The sequence below is a fragment of the Botryllus schlosseri genome, chromosome 8, assembly GCF_051294905.1.
Source record: "Botryllus schlosseri isolate E-star chromosome 8, Bs_hap1, whole genome shotgun sequence".
Taxonomy (NCBI): Eukaryota; Metazoa; Chordata; class Ascidiacea; order Stolidobranchia; family Styelidae; genus Botryllus; species Botryllus schlosseri.
In genome coordinates this window covers 27,903,522-27,924,164 of record NC_137243.1, presented here as the reverse complement: position 1 = coordinate 27,924,164, position 20,643 = coordinate 27,903,522, and the positions used below count along the sequence as shown (strand labels likewise).

Genomic DNA, 20,643 nt, shown 5'->3' with positions numbered 1-20,643 from the left:
GATTTTTTTCATTAATACTAGTTTTGTTATCATTATGGTTGGGACAAATACTTATTCAGCACGATATAAAAAATTATTAGGTAAGGTAATATCCTATTGCTTATATTTCACGACATGTTAGATGTCACAAATCTTCAAAATAAAACTTACTTACCCGAATAAAATGATTATAAGTGCAAACGTGCAACATTCCATCAAATGATCTGTTACGGCAAAATGTTAATGCATGTATAGAGTAGTCCGGCGGTTCCCAACCTTTTTGGATGTCGGAGTCGCATTTCAAGCTTCATAGTACGTGTGGAGCCGCAGGAAAACACTCGAGTAGGCTACGGATAACGAAATTTTAAAGGTAGCTTGTCCACCTCTGGTATAGATTCTATATCGATTATTTTAGCATTGATAGAGGTTGATTGACGAGTTCTCCAAATTAGAATAAACTGAAAATGCATATCATTGCTACGACATACTACATATGTCGTTATGTGATAGATAGGGCAATTTTTATTACCTAAAAACGGATGATCAAGAAGATTTTGACCTAAAAAATCAAATTTTTGACACTTTTTGACCTTAAAAACTTAATTTTGACCATATTATGACTTAACGTATGCAAATTATATGTTTTCCCACACAATGTTAGAATTGTACTACTTATCTTCATTTCTGGTTGGAAGTGTATGTCGTTACGAAGTAGTTTGGCCTGACAAAACTTTTTTCACACAAAAACTGACAAATGTTTACACGAAAAAATTTTATTGTAGCGAAATCTGACCCTATGAAGAAATCCAGTAGTTACAATACGTATTATGGTAGAAATAATTAAAAATTTTTGTAGTACAACGAACGATACTTTCGTACATTCTCGGGTAGAAAGTGTCTGTCTTCACTAGCTTGCCAAGAATGGAGACGAAACGTTCAACAGCAGCAGTTGTGGGCTGACAACACTGAAGTTGTGCGTACACTGCTGGTGACACACCGTGTTGCTTCATTTTGACGATGTTGTCTACATTACAATTTTCCATCTTGCGCTTCTTGATATTAAAACCATGCTATGCCCACGCAGTCTTGCTTCAGTTAGGATATTGCGGTACGTTGACCATGTCAACCTATTTGTTTCATTTGAATGTTTATGATTCACAATGAGCAGACAATGGGCAGTCTACCACGGTAGTTCTATAAAGTAGGCTACAATTTTTATAATGTCAAATGATAAGTTCACCAACAGTGCAAAATCTAGGATACAAACGAAATGCAGGTTGCAAAAAAATATTGCCTTTGTAAACAATTTTGATATTTTTTGACCTAACGCTACAATTTTGACAGAATTTTGACTTTTTTTCGATATGTCAAAAAAATCGCCCTAGTGATAGCTCTTATACATTCCAGCAATTGATGCAAAAGTTTGAGGGGGATTAGAAGCAGAGTATAATTGGTAATATTACAATTTATACTTGACTATGAGCCTAGATCATTGTCTGGCGCGTATTCACACATGCGCTTGATGCTAGCCTGCAGGAATTCTCTTTCCCCATTTTTAGAAGCGGCCTTATTGGGCGGCTTTGGACATAACTAATATCCCCTATTTTAGCATTCATATACAGATATTGACTATAACTATTCATAGAAACAAACACCAACTGGCTATTATATTTTTGTGGCATCTTCCGAGGTCAATCAGAGCCGCAAGAAGAAGCTTGGAGGTGCATGCGGTCCTGACAGCCGCGGTTGGGAATCACTGGTATAGACCCAAAAGTGTGTAGGGATTGCATCCACGTTATCGAATGAACTGTCAAATCACTCTCGCAACTTCGAAAATTGAATATAGTATACGATTGACAGCACGCGGGGCTGACTTATGATTAGTTTCCCATTGCTTGTACGATACCTCATACAGCATTTCCTGTACCGAGTATTGAATTTCTATTCACATTTTAACAGCAGCTCGGCCTTCGGTACTAGTTCTCATCATTCATAACCAGCATATATACTACGATAGTCAAAAGATCTAAAACGTCGCTCATTGATGCTCTTGTACATGGAAAATAACAACTAAAATTAAAGATGGTTCAATTATTCATCGTTGATACTAAACTACAAGTTCAGGTAATTTCGCAAATTTTTACTTAAGTGCAATTACAAGTAGCTATTTCTAAACGAGTAAAAAAGAAAGTTTTCTACGCCCAGTTTTGCCTGAAAAACTGAAAACTGTTAAGTAGAAGTAATCTAAAATAATAATTAGGCTACTTCAATATTACTTCTTCGATACTGATCTCCTCCGTAAAAATTACAATTTTTGGCTAATTTTTTGCATGTGTACGATATAGAATGCTCTAAATTTCAACAGTACGTATTCAAAAAATATTTTCATATTTTCCGTTCACTTCATCTTAAGAAACGAAGTGTTGATTTAGTGTAGAACTGTGGTTCCCAAACGGTGGGTAATTCCCCACTGGTGGGGAATTCAATGGTTTCTGGTAGGGAATAGACGCATTTGTTCAAAATTATACACAGAAAAGTCTACATATTCACGGAGAGACACGCGCAGCGCAATTACCGTTACCAGTTTACTGCTCTGGAATATATGTATCGAAAATTATATTGCGTGTTGTTCACAAAACCTCATTTTTAACTCTGGATGGCCAATGATGGCGTCACAAACGCATCCAGCACGACTAGTTTGACGTGAGATAACGCTTCCGCGAAATTTTGAGCGTTACTGGTATCGGTTCACAATACGTTTTATGTTGCAGTTATAGGCGATTGTCTTGCGTACTGGCGTGGTCGTGTGTCCTGTGTAGTCAAACCAGCAAATAGCTGCTCTGTGATGAGAAAAGTGCTGGGTAGTGGAGGCGTTGGGTAGTGCTGGGGCGAGCTCGAAGTATTTTTTTTTTTGAAATTTATGCCAATTTTTCAAAAAAATTTTAGCGCTCGGTGTGCAATTTAATATTGTCGAATATCTGATTATTGGGTACCCTTCCCCACGAAAATACGTAGAATTTATAGAAATGGAGACTTCGTCGTCGACCATTACTGCGCCACGACGCACCAATGCATTTGAAGTTATAGGCCATGTAACATGCAACTCCGAGAAGTGTGGCAGAACGATCAACAGCGAGAAGACCTTGGCCGAGAAGGAATACCCTTGTGGTGACCCAAGACTTCGATATATATACAATATACATATATGTTTAATTGGCTAAATGGCTGGCACCGAATGTTCCTGTCCTAGCGATCTGAACCCCACAGGACAAATGCCCCCCCCCCCCCCCCCCCCCGCAGGGAAAAATTATTTACCAGTAAAACAATACCAATGTGAAATCGTTTGTGCCTTTTAGTTTTGGCGATTTCCATATCTTTTGACATAGCAGATATAGGAGGTCACGAAATTGCATAATGTAACGAAGTCAATATAGCCTACCAACGGATTCGCCCTAAGATGTTTAATTCTTATTTAGGGGTCCTACCTTTTCCAACACACCTCACTCAGCTCTACCGGTAAATGTGATTACGTGAGCAGAGAGGGGCTAAAAAATTGATAGCAAAATATATGCAATTCGCGATCATATTGGCCGATTCAAACACGAATTATACAAATTGTTCGCGCTTGACGCATTTAGTCGAAGTAAGGCGACGCACTAAACAGTAGAACCAATGTAGCTGATAAGTTGCATGGAAAAAGCGTACATGCTCAGCAGGGCTGAAGGGGTTCTGGGGGCGCAAGACCAAGGTTTTTGGCGGGGCTCAGTCAGTCAGTTTTATCAATACTTTCATCATTTCAACACGCCGCATAACTGCGATACAATGAAAAAATAGGAAGGTGTCGAAACAACTTGGAGTAGTCTTTGAGATCAGAAACCCACCTTGGCTGACAAAGAGCTGTTACGGTCCTGGTGGGGAATGAAGGCTCGGAATAAATCTGAAGTGGGGAATGAAGACAAAAAGGTTGGGAACCACTGGTGTAGAGCCTATCTCCTTTCGGATGCGAATACACATTCTCTTCGCGAAGAGTGCACGATGTAAACTGCTATGCTTTTTCCATACTTGTACTAACTGCTGCGTTTCCAAAATGCGCAACAAGAACTAGAATTGCTCACCTTTCAAACGTCGCAACGACAACTAGAACTAGAGTTACTCAGAAAATAGCGGGTAGTTGACTGGCACGTATAACCATAAATCGGTAGTTTGTACAAGACTGGCTCTTGATACCATATGCACCATAAAAGCTGTTTGTCCATTTATAGATATCATTCGGGCAGCAGACAAAAGTCGCTGGATTTCATATGACTTCCATGGACGGCATGTCGTGGGTGGAAGCTTTGCAAATTTTCTACCTGGATGAAAATGGAGAAGAGTCGTACGCCACGAATCGTTCTGGAGGAAACGTAAGTGAGGTATTTTCGATATTGGAGACGAACGCGTAAATTGAGTACATCGAGATTCTAATCAAATGTACTCTTGAAGTCGTATTCTTTAAATTGAAGCGTAAAGGGTTAGTTCCACAAGAACTCACCGGAATCAGGTGGTACTGTTCAAGCTGGTTATCAGTGGATTTGTCGCGGAACGACTACCGCTGAATCCACATGAATAAAGTATGAACGGTGGCGTTTTGAATGCACGAAATGAAGCTCATAAACAGGCATTCAGGAACATATTCTTTGACCAGACTTGGACAACCAGATTTCTAATCTAATTTGTGAAATGTTTCTTCGCTCTTATCTAATCTAATTTCTGGTTTACCTTTAAATGCTACATGCAGGAGAACTGTATCGTGCGAAAAGAGCCTGGCCTGGCGTAGTACAAACATTTTATATTCTCATGCGTATGAGCAGGACCGTAACTGCCGCACCCCAAACCCCCCAATTGGGGAGGGGGCCTGAGCTCGTAGGGGGCCCCAAATTATTTCGCGAATTAGCATAAATTATAGAGTATTTTTTGAAAATTTATGCAACTTTTTGAAAAAATTTTCGCGCTGCGCGTGATTTATAGTTGCCAAATATCTTGAGTATGGGTACTCTTTCCCCAAGAAAAAAAACACGTAAGATATATAGAAATGGACATATCGGCGCTGGCCATTACCACGCCACTATACGCACCATGATATATAACGATTAAGGACGTATTACATGCGACTCCAAGAAGTGTGCCAGAACGATCGGCAGCGCGAAAAGCTTGGCCGAAAAGGACTGCCCTTACGCAGACCGTTAACTTCGTTATATATACAAAATAATAGGTTTAATTGTGCATATGCGCCTAAATGACTGGCGCCATATGTTCCTGTCTTGGCAATCTGAACCTCAGAAGACAAATACCATCCCGCAGGAAAAAAATATATGCCAGTGAAGAAAAGCCAATTTGAAATCGTGTGCGTCTTTTAGTTTAGTATACATTTGAGCGATTCTATATTTTGGATATAGCAGACAGGAGGTTACGAAATAAAATAATGTATCGAAGTCATACCAACGGGTCCGCCCGCCCGAAGATGTTTAAATATTATTTACGGGCCCTACGGTTTCCGGTAAATCTGATAACGTGAGCAGAGAGGACAAGAAATTGATAGCAACATATATGCAATTCCCGATCTTATTGACCGATTGTATCATGAATTATCGAAAATTTTCGCGCTTCGCGCTGGCTTATTAAATAGTGAAGCTAATTTCGTGGCAAAAGCGAACACTGTGATGAGGAGGTCGGTTTATCACCCTATATATATATATCGGCTTTCAATTAAATAAAAGGGCAAAAGAAAACAGGAAACAAAGGAACATCAAGATATCAGTTTTGGGCCCTTATCAAGCGCCTCCAGCGTGGGCGGTCGTGGGCGTCTTCGAGCGATAGCCCGCGTTGCGCTAGCTCGGTCTCTATTGTTGAGCGCCATGTGGTTCTATTCCAGCCACCATGGCTCTGTCGGAATGTGGTTGATGATGGCGGCGGCTGGTTGATCGTCTTGATGCCGCACTAGATGACCGATTAAGCGTAAGCGTCGTTCAGCAGCCAGCAAACGGCATGGGACTGTTTTTGTGAGTTTGCGCAGAGCATTGGTAGATATGTGCTCCGGGTGGTGGATGCCGAGTGCGTAGCGGAGGAGTGCATCGTAGTTGGCGTTGAGTGTCTTAGCCAGCTTTTCTGTCAGCGTGAGTGCTTCTATTCCGTAAAGAAGAACCTGCTCGACAGTGGCACGGAAAATGCGGGTCTTGAGTTGGGGTGAGGCACTTGAGTGGAAGAGGCAATGTAGCCGTCTTGCCGCGCCCCAGGCCTTTGCTCGCCTCGCCTTCAGTGCTTTTCCAGAGTCCGCGACGTCAATACCGAGGTATATAAAACTCTTGACATTCTTGAGCCTGACTTCTCCCAGTTGAATTGGTGTCGCGTTCTCCGGCAGAGCTGGTATGGCCAGAACCTCAGTCTTCTTGGCATTGATCTGGAGGCCAATAAGAGCGGCGGTGGCCCTATCACCCTATGAGTACCCAAAACCCAAGTTTTTTTGGGGGGGGCGGGGCTGACGAAGTGCTGTTTCGTTCCTGCCAACGGGTATACGCCCGAAGATGTTTAATTATTATTAGGCGGTGCTACGTTTTCAAACACACCTCGCTCAGCTCTACCGGTAAATCTGATTACGTGAGCAGAGAGAGGATCAAAATTGATAGCAATGTATATGTAATTCCCAATCATATTGACCGATTCAATCATGATTTACTGAAATTTTTCGCGCCTTGCGCGTCTAGGCGTGAAGAGATGACTATCACTAAACGGACACCCACTGCATATTTCAAATAGCGGCAAAAAGCGCACAGCCAAAGGGGGGTCTGGGGGGCGAAGCCCCCACAAGTTCGGTTTATCACCCTGTGGGGGGCCCAAGGCCAACGTTTTGGGAGGGCCTGTCGAAGTGCTGTTACGGCCCTACGTATGAGAAAGAACCCTGATATGATATGATGCGAACTTAATTTTAGTTGTATTTCTTTTTTATTTCGGTATTTCATTCAAATTATAACTGTAGTGTAATATTGAAAAGCTGACAATTTTCTAGTTGTCCAACTTATAATCGGCTTAGATACTCGGCTAAAAGCCACTATCAATGAAATCATCCTCGTCTAGTCTATATGACATGCACTCTTATAGTCTTGTATCACGTAGTTCACGATGAACATATATGAATCCAGTTTGTTCTTTGCTCGATGCTCGTCCATATTTCGTTCCGATTCAGAATTCAATTCAATTTCAAGGTATTTGAGAATTCAGCCGTTCTAATTCTAATATAATTCGGAAAAGCTGGAAATCTTCCAGTTGCCCGAATTCACCTTCGACTCTATTGCAGGTTTTCGCAGGCAACGCTGATGGTGAAAGCCAAAAGGAGTACAGCTTTTATATTCCCATCACCACATATTTCGTTCGCTTACGTATCAAGTCCTACCACGTGCGACCTTGCTTAAATATACAATTCTATTCATGCGACAGCAGTAAGTAAAGCTGCGTAGATCACGATTGCTTGAAGAGTCAACTCTAATTTATATCATTTTGTCATTTCCAAGCCACGAAACATGAGAGCGGAAAGGCAAAGCGGAGTGTTTTCCGAGGTATATGTGATTCTGCCATCTTGAATTTCTTTCAACATAAATTTACCAACAGGGCTGTTCAAAAATAGCTTTCTGTCCAATAAAACTGACCTGAAGTTTGAGTTGCCTGAAACGACGCTGCACATCAAATTTGGCTCAATTCCAATCTGTAGAAGCATTTGCTATAAGAGACAACAGTCTTGGATGTACTGAATAAACATTTTAAAAAATTCAAAATTTACGAACTGCACCGTGAAATTGTTAGGTTGTCTAGACAAACGATATACTCAAAGTTTTGCTCAATTACAATTGGTGGAAACGAAGTTAATACAGTAGAAAATTTTGGACTTGAAAAAATTAGCATTTACGGTGGGCAATTCTTTTATCATTTATTATAGAATTAGTCACTGTCGAATTCAAAATTTTGCTCTGCGATAACTTCGCTTCTACCCGTTGGAATTGAGTCAAATTTTATATACATCGTTTATCCAGATAACCAAACAAGGATAAAATTCGCGAAGCTATTATGACAGGCAACTCTCCCCAAAAATATAGTCCAATCTAGCTAACAGTCAATTGCGGCTATACCCAACGAGTGTAGTATATTAGCATATTTTTCTAATCTGTTCATTTCTACTTGTCTGATATTTCAGCAAACCCGTTCGGTAAATACTTGATCAGGCGTAAGCGACCGTTTGAAGACTGTCCGCTGAAGGTTCCGGATGATTGCGAGAACTTGAACGGGTGCTTTCAATATCTCAAAGATGAATTCGGGTGTCCCAGATGCCAATGCGATGAGGAATATACGGGTAATACAGCTCTAGATATCTTACTTATGCTTATACCAGCGGTTCTTAGAATGGGGTCTACGAACCCCTTGGGGTCTACGGACCTTTGAGGGTACGAAGCACTAAATTAGGAGGCACGAGATGCAGTGTGCAATTACATGCCATTCAATTACCTATATTAATTTGAAAATTACCATAAAGTGCAATATGATTTCTTCAACTCGGAAATTTTCTTCCCGTTTCATGCGATTCCCTTTCAAGGGCACCCTTGCTACGAATTTGAATATGCCATTCCCTCCGACAAAATAGCAGCAGGCTTATAATAAAAAGTACAACATAAGTTACAGAAATGAGTCTAGACTTTTCGCCCATTATGAGACAATTATGTCTTAGAGCAGTTAGGTTTCTTTAGTCCAGGAGTGTCAAACTTGTTGGAGAGGGACTTTCACAGTCACACTCCGAAATTTCGTCGCCGGCCGTAACTTCCACCCAAGAACACGCCAAGATCTGTGATATTTCGGTGCACCGCCGATCAACATTCGGCGATCAACATTCAGACCCTATAAAATCACAGCACATCTGCGAAACCTTCAATATTAATATCTTCAGTCTCTGAACTGTCTCCTGTCCATGAAATCCACATAAGTTGTGTTCAAGTTCAAGTTCAAGTTTATTCATCAAATTTCATCACTTCAAAACATCACAAGACTGCAATACAATGAATGATAGGAAGATGCCGAAACGACTAGGAGTAATCTTAAGATCAGACACCCATCTGGGCCAAGGCGATGTAAAGAGGACGCATGCACACTGAATGAAAGTCAAAGAAGCTAATATAAAGTGGCAAGTGACGGAAGGCGAGATCGATATGCCAGGTCGTGGTCCTGTAAATGGTGAGGGTTGAATAGTATTCACTCAGCAGAAATTGCTTGTATTTCGATTTGAATGTGGACATGCTCGACAACTGTCCGATAGTCGGCGAGATACTGTTCCACACTTCAGGTCCGGCATATTTGATAGAGCGATGATCTTTTTTGTCAACCATATGATAGTTGGAGTCGTACTTACGCACTTTTGATACCGAGGTAAAGAAGTCATTGAAGTTTTCGGGGATGTGGCCGCAGTGGAACTGATTCAGAAACTTTGCAATTTCTAGTTTCCGCATATATTTTATGTTTAGGACACCGAATTTTTTTACCAGTGATTTGTTGGACATACATCCTGGTCCCTTTGGGGCCCTGGCTATAATACGGAGGACCTGATGTTGTAGTTTTTGTAGCGGCTTCAGTGCCGTTTTATTGTTGAAAACATGATGGAGGTCAATTCCGGCTTTTAGTGGCTTGACAATGTGCAGTTTCGATCCAGGATGGGGGGTATACGAGAAACATTTCATGACAGCTCAATGGACAATAAACACTTCTTCAGACCATTGGTTTTCTACTTTGTTATGGTAGCGACGCAATTTCGGATTTAAAAAGGTTCCGCGACCCACTTCTAACTTCGGTGAGAGGGCTGCTAAAAAAGGCGCATATCAAGTAAACGGCACTTTCCGGTATCAAATTTTACTTTCACACCATTTCCATGGGTGAAAAGGAATCAACTACAATTCTCGTGGATATATATCCTAGCGTTGTACTGGGCTCTGTTTTCACCTTGGTGGGAATTCTGGGACTAGCATGTGAATAGAGAACTCATTACAACCCGTGGGACATATCTCCATGAGAATTGGTGTATTGACTCATTTTGATTGATTGGAAGGTCGTAAAAGTGCGATATGATGCCCGAGAGTGATAATTTACCTGATACACACATAAGCTAGGGTGAATATCGGCGAAAGTCGCAATTTTCGTAATAGTGCACTCCCGGATTAAGTGTGGATCCACACCCAAAGGACCGAAAATAGTGGAACACGAAAACAGAACCTAACTCAGAATTATATGGTGGTCATAAACACTGTCCCCCCTAAGCAGTGCACGTGCGCAAATGCGCAGTGCTGGCACGGTCTCTGCGCACAGAAAATCTAAGTTGCGCACAAAAAATCCGAAGTGATGACTTTTTTTTAGTCGTTACGCACTGTTGTCCAAAGGTCTGCGCAGTGACTTGGTGAGTGTGCGTAGACTCGTCAGAAATTAGAGGGAACAGTGGTCATCATTTGGGTTAAAATGTAATGCTCGATTTATACCGCGGTATAAGTCTGAGGTGGTTCACCACGACCTGACAGTAGTATAGTCGATCGCTCGCGAACGGCCATTGGTTTCTTATGGCGGGGTCGCATGCTAACGCGAAAACCGGGGGTGGCATGCTAACGTTTTCGTCTTATGGCGGGGTGGCATGCTAACGTTTTCGTCTTATGGTGGGGTGGCATGCTAACGTTTTCGTCTTATGGTGGGGGTGACATGCTAACGTTTTCGTCTTATGGCGGGGTGGCATGCTAACGTTTTCGTCTTATGGTGGGGGTGACATGCTAACGTTTTCGTCTTATGGGTGCGGTCGCATGATAACGCGAAACTCGTGGTGACATGCTAATGTTTTTAGGTATACGTGCGGCGACATGTTAACGACGATAAATGTGTCTGTCTGTTGAATATGTACGAGTCACCAACAATAACCGCGCAAACGGAAACGTGGCTTGTTGTGAGGATTACGCGTGCGACCTATATTTCGAATGACCTGCGTGCTGAATTATTTCTCGTCCAGCTGCTACTATCGATTATTACACTAGACCGGTCAGTGTGAAATAGTTTGATCGTAAATTATGATATATGATGTAGTTTAGTCGTGTCAAATGACCGATCGTGTTCTCTTTCCTCGCTATTGGTTGCTACCTGAATAATACTTTCGGCTTATTCGCTGTTTCGCGCCTACAGAATAGTCTGCTGTTCGCAGTCACAACTTCATCGCGATAGCACAATTTTCACACCTCGATCAGTAGAACAACACCGCGCTAACCCAGTTGTCAAATCACATAGGTCATACATTTTACGCGAAATGAAATATTGTATTGTGGTATACAAATATGCAAACTATTCTTTCAATTCAACAAGTCTAGTTAACGAATCGATTTTCAATCTGCCGACACAGTTTTTAACACGAGTGAGTTGATATTTCTTCCCGGGTACGAGCGAGGCTTTGTTCCATTGATCCAAAACCACCTCGCCAGTATCATCCTTCAATGTAAAACTGTATAATTTCAACTCCTTTCCGGCGCCAGAATTGACCATCTTCTCCTCTCGAGAAACACAAGTAGCGGCGATCGAGACGTATTCATCTTTATTTCCGTATACCGATTCGCAGGTCAATAATGGGTATTCTTCAGTCGTATGTCTCGATTTTCCATGCAGAGTTACTGACGAAGCCCGTCCCAGTAATACAGCGGGTTTTCCAGTAAATTTATCAATTTGAACCCAACCGGATTTGACCATGAGTTTTTTTCGTTTGGTGAATGCTTTCTCAATGTTCCCGAACAAATCACGATTGAAACACGTGAAAGATATCTCTTCGTTATTGCCATCGATGAATATACCTTTGAGATATTGGCTAACGCCACCTCTTTTGGGTGATGAGACGAATTTGACGCCGACGTGAAAATTTGAAGTTGCTCCGACTTGCATAGTGTTGACGCTGTTCGATGTCATATCGTTTGATAAAGTGGAGTCATCAGTGTAACTCACTACACAAATCAAGTTGAATCGTACTTGAATGTATTGATTCGACCCAACTCAAATCCTATTAACGCGATCTGTTGAATCGAACGTAACCTGAATATTACTGACGCCAACATTCACCATCATCGGATCATTCACACATTCCACGCCGCTGTTTTAACACTTATAGAATCAATACCAACTATCTCTGACCCGATATTATTCAATCATTTTGGTAATTTGCCAACTTTAAATCCATTCGCGGGATGTACTAAAGGTAAATCCAAATAATCCAGAATGAAATATTTGGACTTTGACATTGTGTGAATTGAAATAGGATTGACAAACATGACTACCAACTTTGATCCAGCCACATTTCAAACTCAAAAGAATTATTCACAACATTAACAATTGTTAAAAATCTAGTTTCACTTACTTGATTATATCATTACAACTCACAAATTTGAATTAATTCATCCTGGTTGTATTCGTATGCTCTATCTTTTTATTCAATTGTAAAGGTTGTTACTATTCTGAAGACAAAGTATTTACTAATCGGCGCATATACGATTTGACTTGGACATATTATATTTTGAGTATACGAGATTTGAATGTCTGAACAATAACTGAGAATTAATTTATCACAAATAAATCCGTAAAAGATATTGGGGTGTCAGCAACTCTGTACGGTCGTAGTTACAACCACATTAACTAATCTACCCAGGCAACTCGTCATGATCATTCCTGAAATCAACACAAACACGACCACTGACTTGAGTTAACCGCGAAACACCATCAAGTTTTAAATCCGCTTGCAGCTGACGGATTATTCGAATACATCGATGAGGAATATTATTGAACTCGTCGGTATTGTTACTTCAACAAATTACACCGACTGCGAAAGTTAATATCGAATGGTAAGACTTGATCACATATTTGTTGATCACAGACATGACGAAAAAAAACATTACCGAGATTTTATAAACTAGTCATATTACTCTACACATCTATCAATATCAAAATGCGAGTCATCCAATTTTTCTACTAAAGTAACATTGCACATTCGAATTCGGTATAGTCATACAAATTGTATTAAATCCAACATCAAAACAAAAGGAATTTTTTTTTTTAGTTTATTGAAATCAAATCATTCGTCTTCGACTTGTGCTTTTCTAGATTACCCGCGACAATTCGTTTCGAGTGAGTTGTAACCAAAGTCAAGATATCTTTGTGTCCACAGATATGGAAGATGAATATAGCTAACACAATCACGAATCGACGTTTCAGAGTATTTCACGGGTGTAATAAACTTGTTAGTGTCACCTATCTAAAAGTACGCACGCGTTCGATTTCCATACCGACTGTTGCGATGTTTAGGATTCACTTACAATAACCACGGGTGAGGATTTAACATCAATGTCGTTACTGTCGGAATTTGCGACAGAGAATTGAAACATATGCACTTTACACAGTGTGAAAATATCACTTTGAGTATCGAGTACCGTTCGAAGCTAGCGATCAATTCTTAATCATTTCAGTAACTCCCCATTGTGCGTGCTAAATGTAAAATATCGCGAGGTTATACACTCTAAGACTTTGATTATTGTAAAAGTAAATTGTGATATGTTTGTTAGATGCATTCAATTCAACTAGAAGTGTCTAGTATCCAACACTCGTAATATCAAAAAAGTACTTGCTACACTGTTATTTGCTAAACGTGTTTTGCATTGTTGTTCATTTCTAGTATTGATTGAAATTGTTTTTGAACCCTCAAATAATAATTCCCGACATGAAACTAAGCCGCCGAAAGTCGTTACCATCACAAAGAAACAATTTGCACGACGTTTACTAAATGTATCCTATAGTTAGGTGTACTGGAATTATTTGTAAAACACACACACACACACACACACACACGATCAGAGAAATTGGAAATTTTTTCCGTTGTCATTCGCTAAAGTAAATGTCATCACAATACTCTGTCACTAAAAGACGTTACTTGGACGTGCTTGAATTCTAGACATAGTTCTGATTTACCCAACACAAGACCCAAGGACAACCCTAGTTTCAGCCGAACACAGATATCCAAAATATCACACACTTCGCTATTCCTAAAGCACAAACACACGATACAAAATAATACTTGTTGTGTTGTTGCGGCATCATCACTCAACAATATCACCCTCAATACAAATGATGTTTATGTGTAACATGCTATTGATTTGAACCACACCCACCTGACGGAAGAGGATTTACTCAATCTTTACAAAATGGATATTGACCAACATCACATCACCGGATTGTATCTGTTTCGCTGGATACGAGTTATGTTAGTTTAACAGTGAACAAATTTCACCCTCTTGGATTATGAACTCAATGCGTTAGCAGTCATTCAATATTTTGTTTGTGTCAACTAGTTACTTGGTATGTTACTCCACAACTCTTACAAAAGTACGAAGGATATTAACATCGCACTAAGTAATTAACTTTACTCGATATTCTCGCATTACGAAACTAAAGAATGGTTGGTTAGACTCTACAAACTGTTTCGATATCACAAGACCTTTATTGTCTGAATGGGTGTTCATGTGTCTTAAGAACCAAATAGTTCAACACAGCACTAGTACCAACAGAAACATCAGAGTTGTTTACACAAAAGTTTGTATGCGTGCAGTATGCGAATACCATGTGTAAGTCCAGCACAATTGTGGTATCCATCCGGGTTTAGTTAACACAATTTACGACACCGAGGTCACCTCATCTTTCGTAAGACAACAAACCAACCAAGGTTTCAGGATATGTCCGTGTCATAGCAATAAATCAGCTACTCCAACAACAGAGTACATATGTTTTCTAGTTACGGCGCTTACATCTTACACACAAATCAATCTACTTTGCTAACAAAAAGTGCTGGGTCATCAAGTGATTACCCTAACAACAAAACAGCTAAACGTACTATCATACAAAATGGCCGTTATAGTCACCAACGGTACATGGTACAAGTAACAAGTCTCGAGAATCCAGTTATTGAAAAAACATGAAAGTGTTTCTCCTGCGCCAAGTCGTTATGTTGACGAAAGCGTATATTGTAATATCATGATCGATTTGCATTCGTTGGTCACAAAATGTCACTACTCTAAATAATTATTTTTCACTCAAACACAAACGCATACTTGTCGCCAATCGTTTTCATCAAGCACGAGTTCAAGAAACCTGCTACGACATGAATTGTTATTTTTTTTTTTATGTTGTGTAAATAGGTAATAATTAATTTTAGTAACACTATATCAACATCATCTAGTTGCGCGAATAGATTTACACGTGGTCTTGTGGTTTTAATCGAAGTATACAGCACGGTCTAATGTAGAGTCATCTCTACTGTACAGCAACTCGGTAATCGAAATGCATTAAAATTTAAACAACGATCTTGTTTCGTCGCACCAAAAATATGTTTACTATCGCGATACTCTGCACAGGACGTGTAAATCCTTTTCACACTCGTAATAGTATACCAACAGCTACCGGCGACAACGTTTAACAATACCAACGACACTAAAAAACGATACCTACCCAAGTAAAATTACCATTTTCACCTGGAGGTCGGTCGTTACCCGAGTAGAAATACCATTGTCCTTTGGAGATTTATCGTTTACCCAGTGTAACAATCCCCTTTTCACTTGGAAATATATTTTTGACCTGGATAACAAACCCCTTTTCACTTGGAAATCTATTTTTGCCCTGGATAACAAACCTTTTTCACTTGAAAATATATTTTTTCTCTTGGTAACAAACCCCTTTTCACTTGGAAATCTATTTTTGCCCTGGATAACAAACCTTTTTCACTTGAAAATATATTTTTTCTCTTGGTAACAAACCTTTTTCACTTGGAAATATATTTTTTCTCTGGGTAACAAACCCCTTTTCCTTTGGAAATCTATTTTTTCTCTGGGTAACAAACCTTTTTCACTTGGAAATATATTTTCTCTCTGGTTAACAAGCCTTTTTCACTTGGAAATATATTTTTTCTCTGGTTAACAAACCTTTTTCACTTGGAAATATATTTTTTCTCTGGTTAACAAACCTTTTTCACTTGGAAATATATTTTTTCCCTGAGCAACAAACCATTTCCCCTGAGCAACAAACCATTTTCACTTGGTGGGTCGTCGTTTACATGAGTCAAAATATCATTTTCCTTTGGAGATCTGGCGTTTACCCAGTGTATCAATACATTTTCTCTTGGTCATCTAGCTTTTCCTAGAGTAACAAAACCATTTTCATTTGGAAATCTGACAAACACACCCGACAATTTGGTATTTGTTGTATTGACGACAGTTTGAAATAGGTTACAACGAACAGTGCCAAAATATACACCAACAACGACCCCGATACATTTGTTTAATCAAATATTCACTTGTTCTGATTCATCCCATCAAAATCATTGGGTACTCGCATGCAATAACAATGTGCTGTTGTACATCGACATGTATGTTTTCGGAATTGGCGAATAAAGCGGTTTCCGATATGTCCGTGATGTCCGGGTTCGTGCTTTGGATTTTTCAGAGTCAGAATGTCTGAATAAAACACCTCATCGACTTTGGTAACTGGTTGATACATGGATAATGAATTTATGTTCCCCATCGCGCTAACAACACCTGGTTACTTGTGAGTTTCCTCAGATCTGTTTACTATATTGTGTCTTTACTGGTCAATACATTTCGCTCCAGTCAGCTGAAACCGGATCACTAATATGAGAAAGTGTGTGAACCGGATCCGGATATTCACTCATGAACCAACGACCAATATTCAAGTAAACATGTTACAGACCGTGTTTTGTCTCCATGAAAAATACCAATGCATACACCATCACATCAAGTACGTCGCGATTGTTCACAAGTATTCGCGTAAACCAGGTGTACATACAATGTGTCGGTGTACAAACATCACGGAAAACAAATTCATGTTCTCAAGTCTCATCATGCGACGACTCTGTACATTCAATGTGGGCATAGATGACTTGGGGGACAGGCAAGCAGCCATATTTGGACGTAACATGGTCTTAGTATGAACCAACCTCCACCCAACTTGTGAAAAATCAATCTCACACGAGTACAACCCTTTCACGGGTTCACACCTTGATTTTGCAAGATTGTTCGGATTCTCAGGTAGACTTGCATCGTGATCAAGACCTCGACATAATCGTGTTGCGTAACTCGCTCAATCCCTGCGCATTGTTGGTCATAACCTGCTAACTTTTTCGCCGAGACCGCAGTGTTTCACCCGACATAATGTATTTGGCGATCACCATCGTTATCAATCTTTCACGCGATGAATATGTTAGATGTCGCTACTCCCACATAACGACTACAGATAAACATCGTGAGCAGTGACTCCACATTGAAATCGTAAACATGGACTCTCTGTGTGTGTGTGTGAATCTCGAGTTCGATTACGATTTGATAATGTAATCCGAGGTGAATCTCTGCGGGTCGAAGACTGATTTCGTGTTAATCACGCCACAAGAGGGTGCTGTCTCGTAATTCTACAGGTCAACATAAACCGCGGTTGGAAACTTTTGGTCTAGTTGATCCAGCTGCGTATTGAAACGGTGTACCCACACAGACCATTGAGAAAACGTTGTCGTTACCTGACTATATCCACGAGTGAATATGGGACTACGCGTAACGTTCCATAGATTCCTTTGGCCCCACGCCGTGGTTTTACGACACAGACAAGATGCAGCGGTGGAAATATTGAAAATGAAAAACGATACCTTGGTGGCATTTGATTTGGATTTTACACCTGATGAACCATACACTCGATTGGTACATTGGGATGACGACTCTATCATCGAGGTCGAGGGAAAAGAAATGTACGGATTTGTTGGTGTTGTGGATATTCAGCGAAAATCAGGGTATATGGTTATTAATGGTTCGCATATTTGACTGAGAATATATCGGTATGCATAATGCCCTGTTCATTGTATCATACCATGTGTCATCTATGCCCACATTGAATGTACAGAGTCGTCGCATGATGAGACTTGAGAACATGAATTTGTTTTCCGTGATGTTTGTACACCGACACATTGTATGTACACCTGGTTTACGCGAATACTTGTGAACAATCGCGACGTACTTGATGTGATGGTGTATGCATTGGTATTTTTCATGGAGACAAAACACGGTCTGTAACATGTTTACTTGAATATTGGTCGTTGGTTCATGAGTGAATATCCGGATCCGGTTCACACACTTTCTCATATTAGTGATCCGGTTTCAGCTGACTGGAGCGAAATGTATTGACCAGTAAAGACACAATATAGTAAACAGATCTGAGGAAACTCACAAGTAACCAGGTGTTGTTAGCGCGATGGGGAACATAAATTCATTATCCATGTATCAACCAGTTACCAAAGTCGATGAGGTGTTTTATTCAGACATTCTGACTCTGAAAAATCCAAAGCACGAACCCGGACATCACGGACATATCGGAAACCGCTTTATTCGCCAATTCCGAAAACATACATGTCGATGTACAACAGCACATTGTTATTGCATGCGAGTACCCAATGATTTTGATGGGATGAATCAGAACAAGTGAATATTTGATTAAACAAATGTATCGGGGTCGTTGTTGGTGTATATTTTGGCACTGTTCGTTGTAACCTATTTCAAACTGTCGTCAATACAACAAATACCAAATTGTCGGGTGTGTTTGTCAGATTTCCAAATGAAAATGGTTTTGTTACTCTAGGAAAAGCTAGATGACCAAGAGAAAATGTATTGATACACTGGGTAAACGCCAGATCTCCAAAGGAAAATGATATTTTGACTCATGTAAACGACGACCCACCAAGTGAAAATGGTTTGTTGCTCAGGGGAAATGGTTTGTTGCTCAGGGAAAAAATATATTTCCAAGTGAAAAAGGTTTGTTAACCAGAGAAAAAATATATTTCCAAGTGAAAAAGGTTTGTTAACCAGAGAAAAAATATATTTCCAAGTGAAAAAGGCTTGTTAACCAGAGAGAAAATATATTTCCAAGTGAAAAAGGTTTGTTACCCAGAGAAAAAATAGATTTCCAAAGGAAAAGGGGTTTGTTACCCAGAGAAAAAATATATTTCCAAGTGAAAAAGGTTTGTTACCAAGAGAAAAAATATATTTTCAAGTGAAAAAGGTTTGTTATCCAGGGCAAAAATAGATTTCCAAGTGAAAAGGGGTTTGTTACCAAGAGAAAAAATATATTTTCAAGTGAAAAAGGTTTGTTATCCAGGGCAAAAATAGATTTCCAAGTGAAAAGGGGTTTGTTATCCAGGTCAAAAATATATTTCCAAGTGAAAAGGGGATTGTTACACTGGGTAAACGATAAATCTCCAAAGGACAATGGTATTTCTACTCGGGTAACGACCGACCTCCAGGTGAAAATGGTAATTTTACTTGGGTAGGTATCGTTTTTTAGTGTCGTTGGTATTGTTAAACGTTGTCGCCGGTAGCTGTTGGTATACTATTACGAGTGTGAAAAGGATTTACACGTCCTGTGCAGAGTATCGCGATAGTAAACATATTTTTGGTGCGACGAAACAAGATCGTTGTTTAAATTTTAATGCATTTCGATTACCGAGTTGCTGTACAGTAGAGATGACTCTACATTAGACCGTGCTGTATACTTCGATTAAAACCACAAGACCACGTGTAAATCTATTCGCGCAACTAGATGATGTTGATATAGTGTTACTAAAATTAATTATTACCTATTTACACAACATAAAAAAAAAAATAACAATTCATGTCGTAGCAGGTTTCTTGAACTCGTGCTTGATGAAAACGATTGGCGACAAGTATGCGTTTGTGTTTGAGTGAAAAATAATTATTTAGAGTAGTGACATTTTGTGACCAACGAATGCAAATCGATCATGATATTACAATATACGCTTTCGTCAACATAACGACTTGGCGCAGGAGAAACACTTTCATGTTTTTTCAATAACTGGATTCTCGAGACTTGTTACTTGTACCATGTACCGTTGGTGACTATAACGGCCATTTTGTATGATAGTACGTTTAGCTGTTTTGTTGTTAGGGTAATCACTTGATGACCCAGCACTTTTTGTTAGCAAAGTAGATTGATTTGTGTGTAAGATGTAAGCGCCGTAACTAGAAAACATATGTACTCTGTTGTTGGAGTAGCTGATTTATTGCTATGACACGGACATATCCTGAAACCTTGGTTGGTTTGTTGTCTTACGAAAGATGAGGTGACCTCGGTGTCGTAAATTGTGTTAACTAAACCCGGATGGATACCACAATTGTGCTGGACTTACACATGGTATTCGCATACTGCACGCATACAAACTTTTGTGTAAACAACTCTGATGTTTCTGTTGGTACTAGTGCTGTGTTGAACTATTTGGTTCTTAAGACACATGAACACCCATTCAGACAATAAAGGTCTTGTGATATCGAAACAGTTTGTAGAGTCTAACCAACCATTCTTTAGTTTCGTAATGCGAGAATATCGAGTAAAGTTAATTACTTAGTGCGATGTTAATATCCTTCGTACTTTTGTAAGAGTTGTGGAGTAACATACCAAGTAACTAGTTGACACAAACAAAATATTGAATGACTGCTAACGCATTGAGTTCATAATCCAAGAGGGTGAAATTTGTTC

At 39.8% G+C, this 20,643-nt stretch overlaps 1 protein-coding gene across 1 annotated transcript in view; it reads left to right on the top strand.

Moving 5' to 3' along the window:
- Positions 1 to 20,643, top strand: part of LOC145445453 (zinc metalloproteinase nas-15-like) — a 36,576-nt gene that overhangs the window by 2,624 nt on the left and 13,309 nt on the right. Inside the window, exons 4-7 of the mRNA XM_080323642.1 lie at positions 4,242 to 4,382; positions 7,310 to 7,451; positions 7,524 to 7,568; positions 8,201 to 8,356. Coding sequence (XP_080179768.1) covers positions 4,242 to 4,382; positions 7,310 to 7,451; positions 7,524 to 7,568; positions 8,201 to 8,356 — 484 coding nt within the window. The remainder of the gene's footprint in view (positions 1 to 4,241; positions 4,383 to 7,309; positions 7,452 to 7,523; positions 7,569 to 8,200; positions 8,357 to 20,643) is intronic.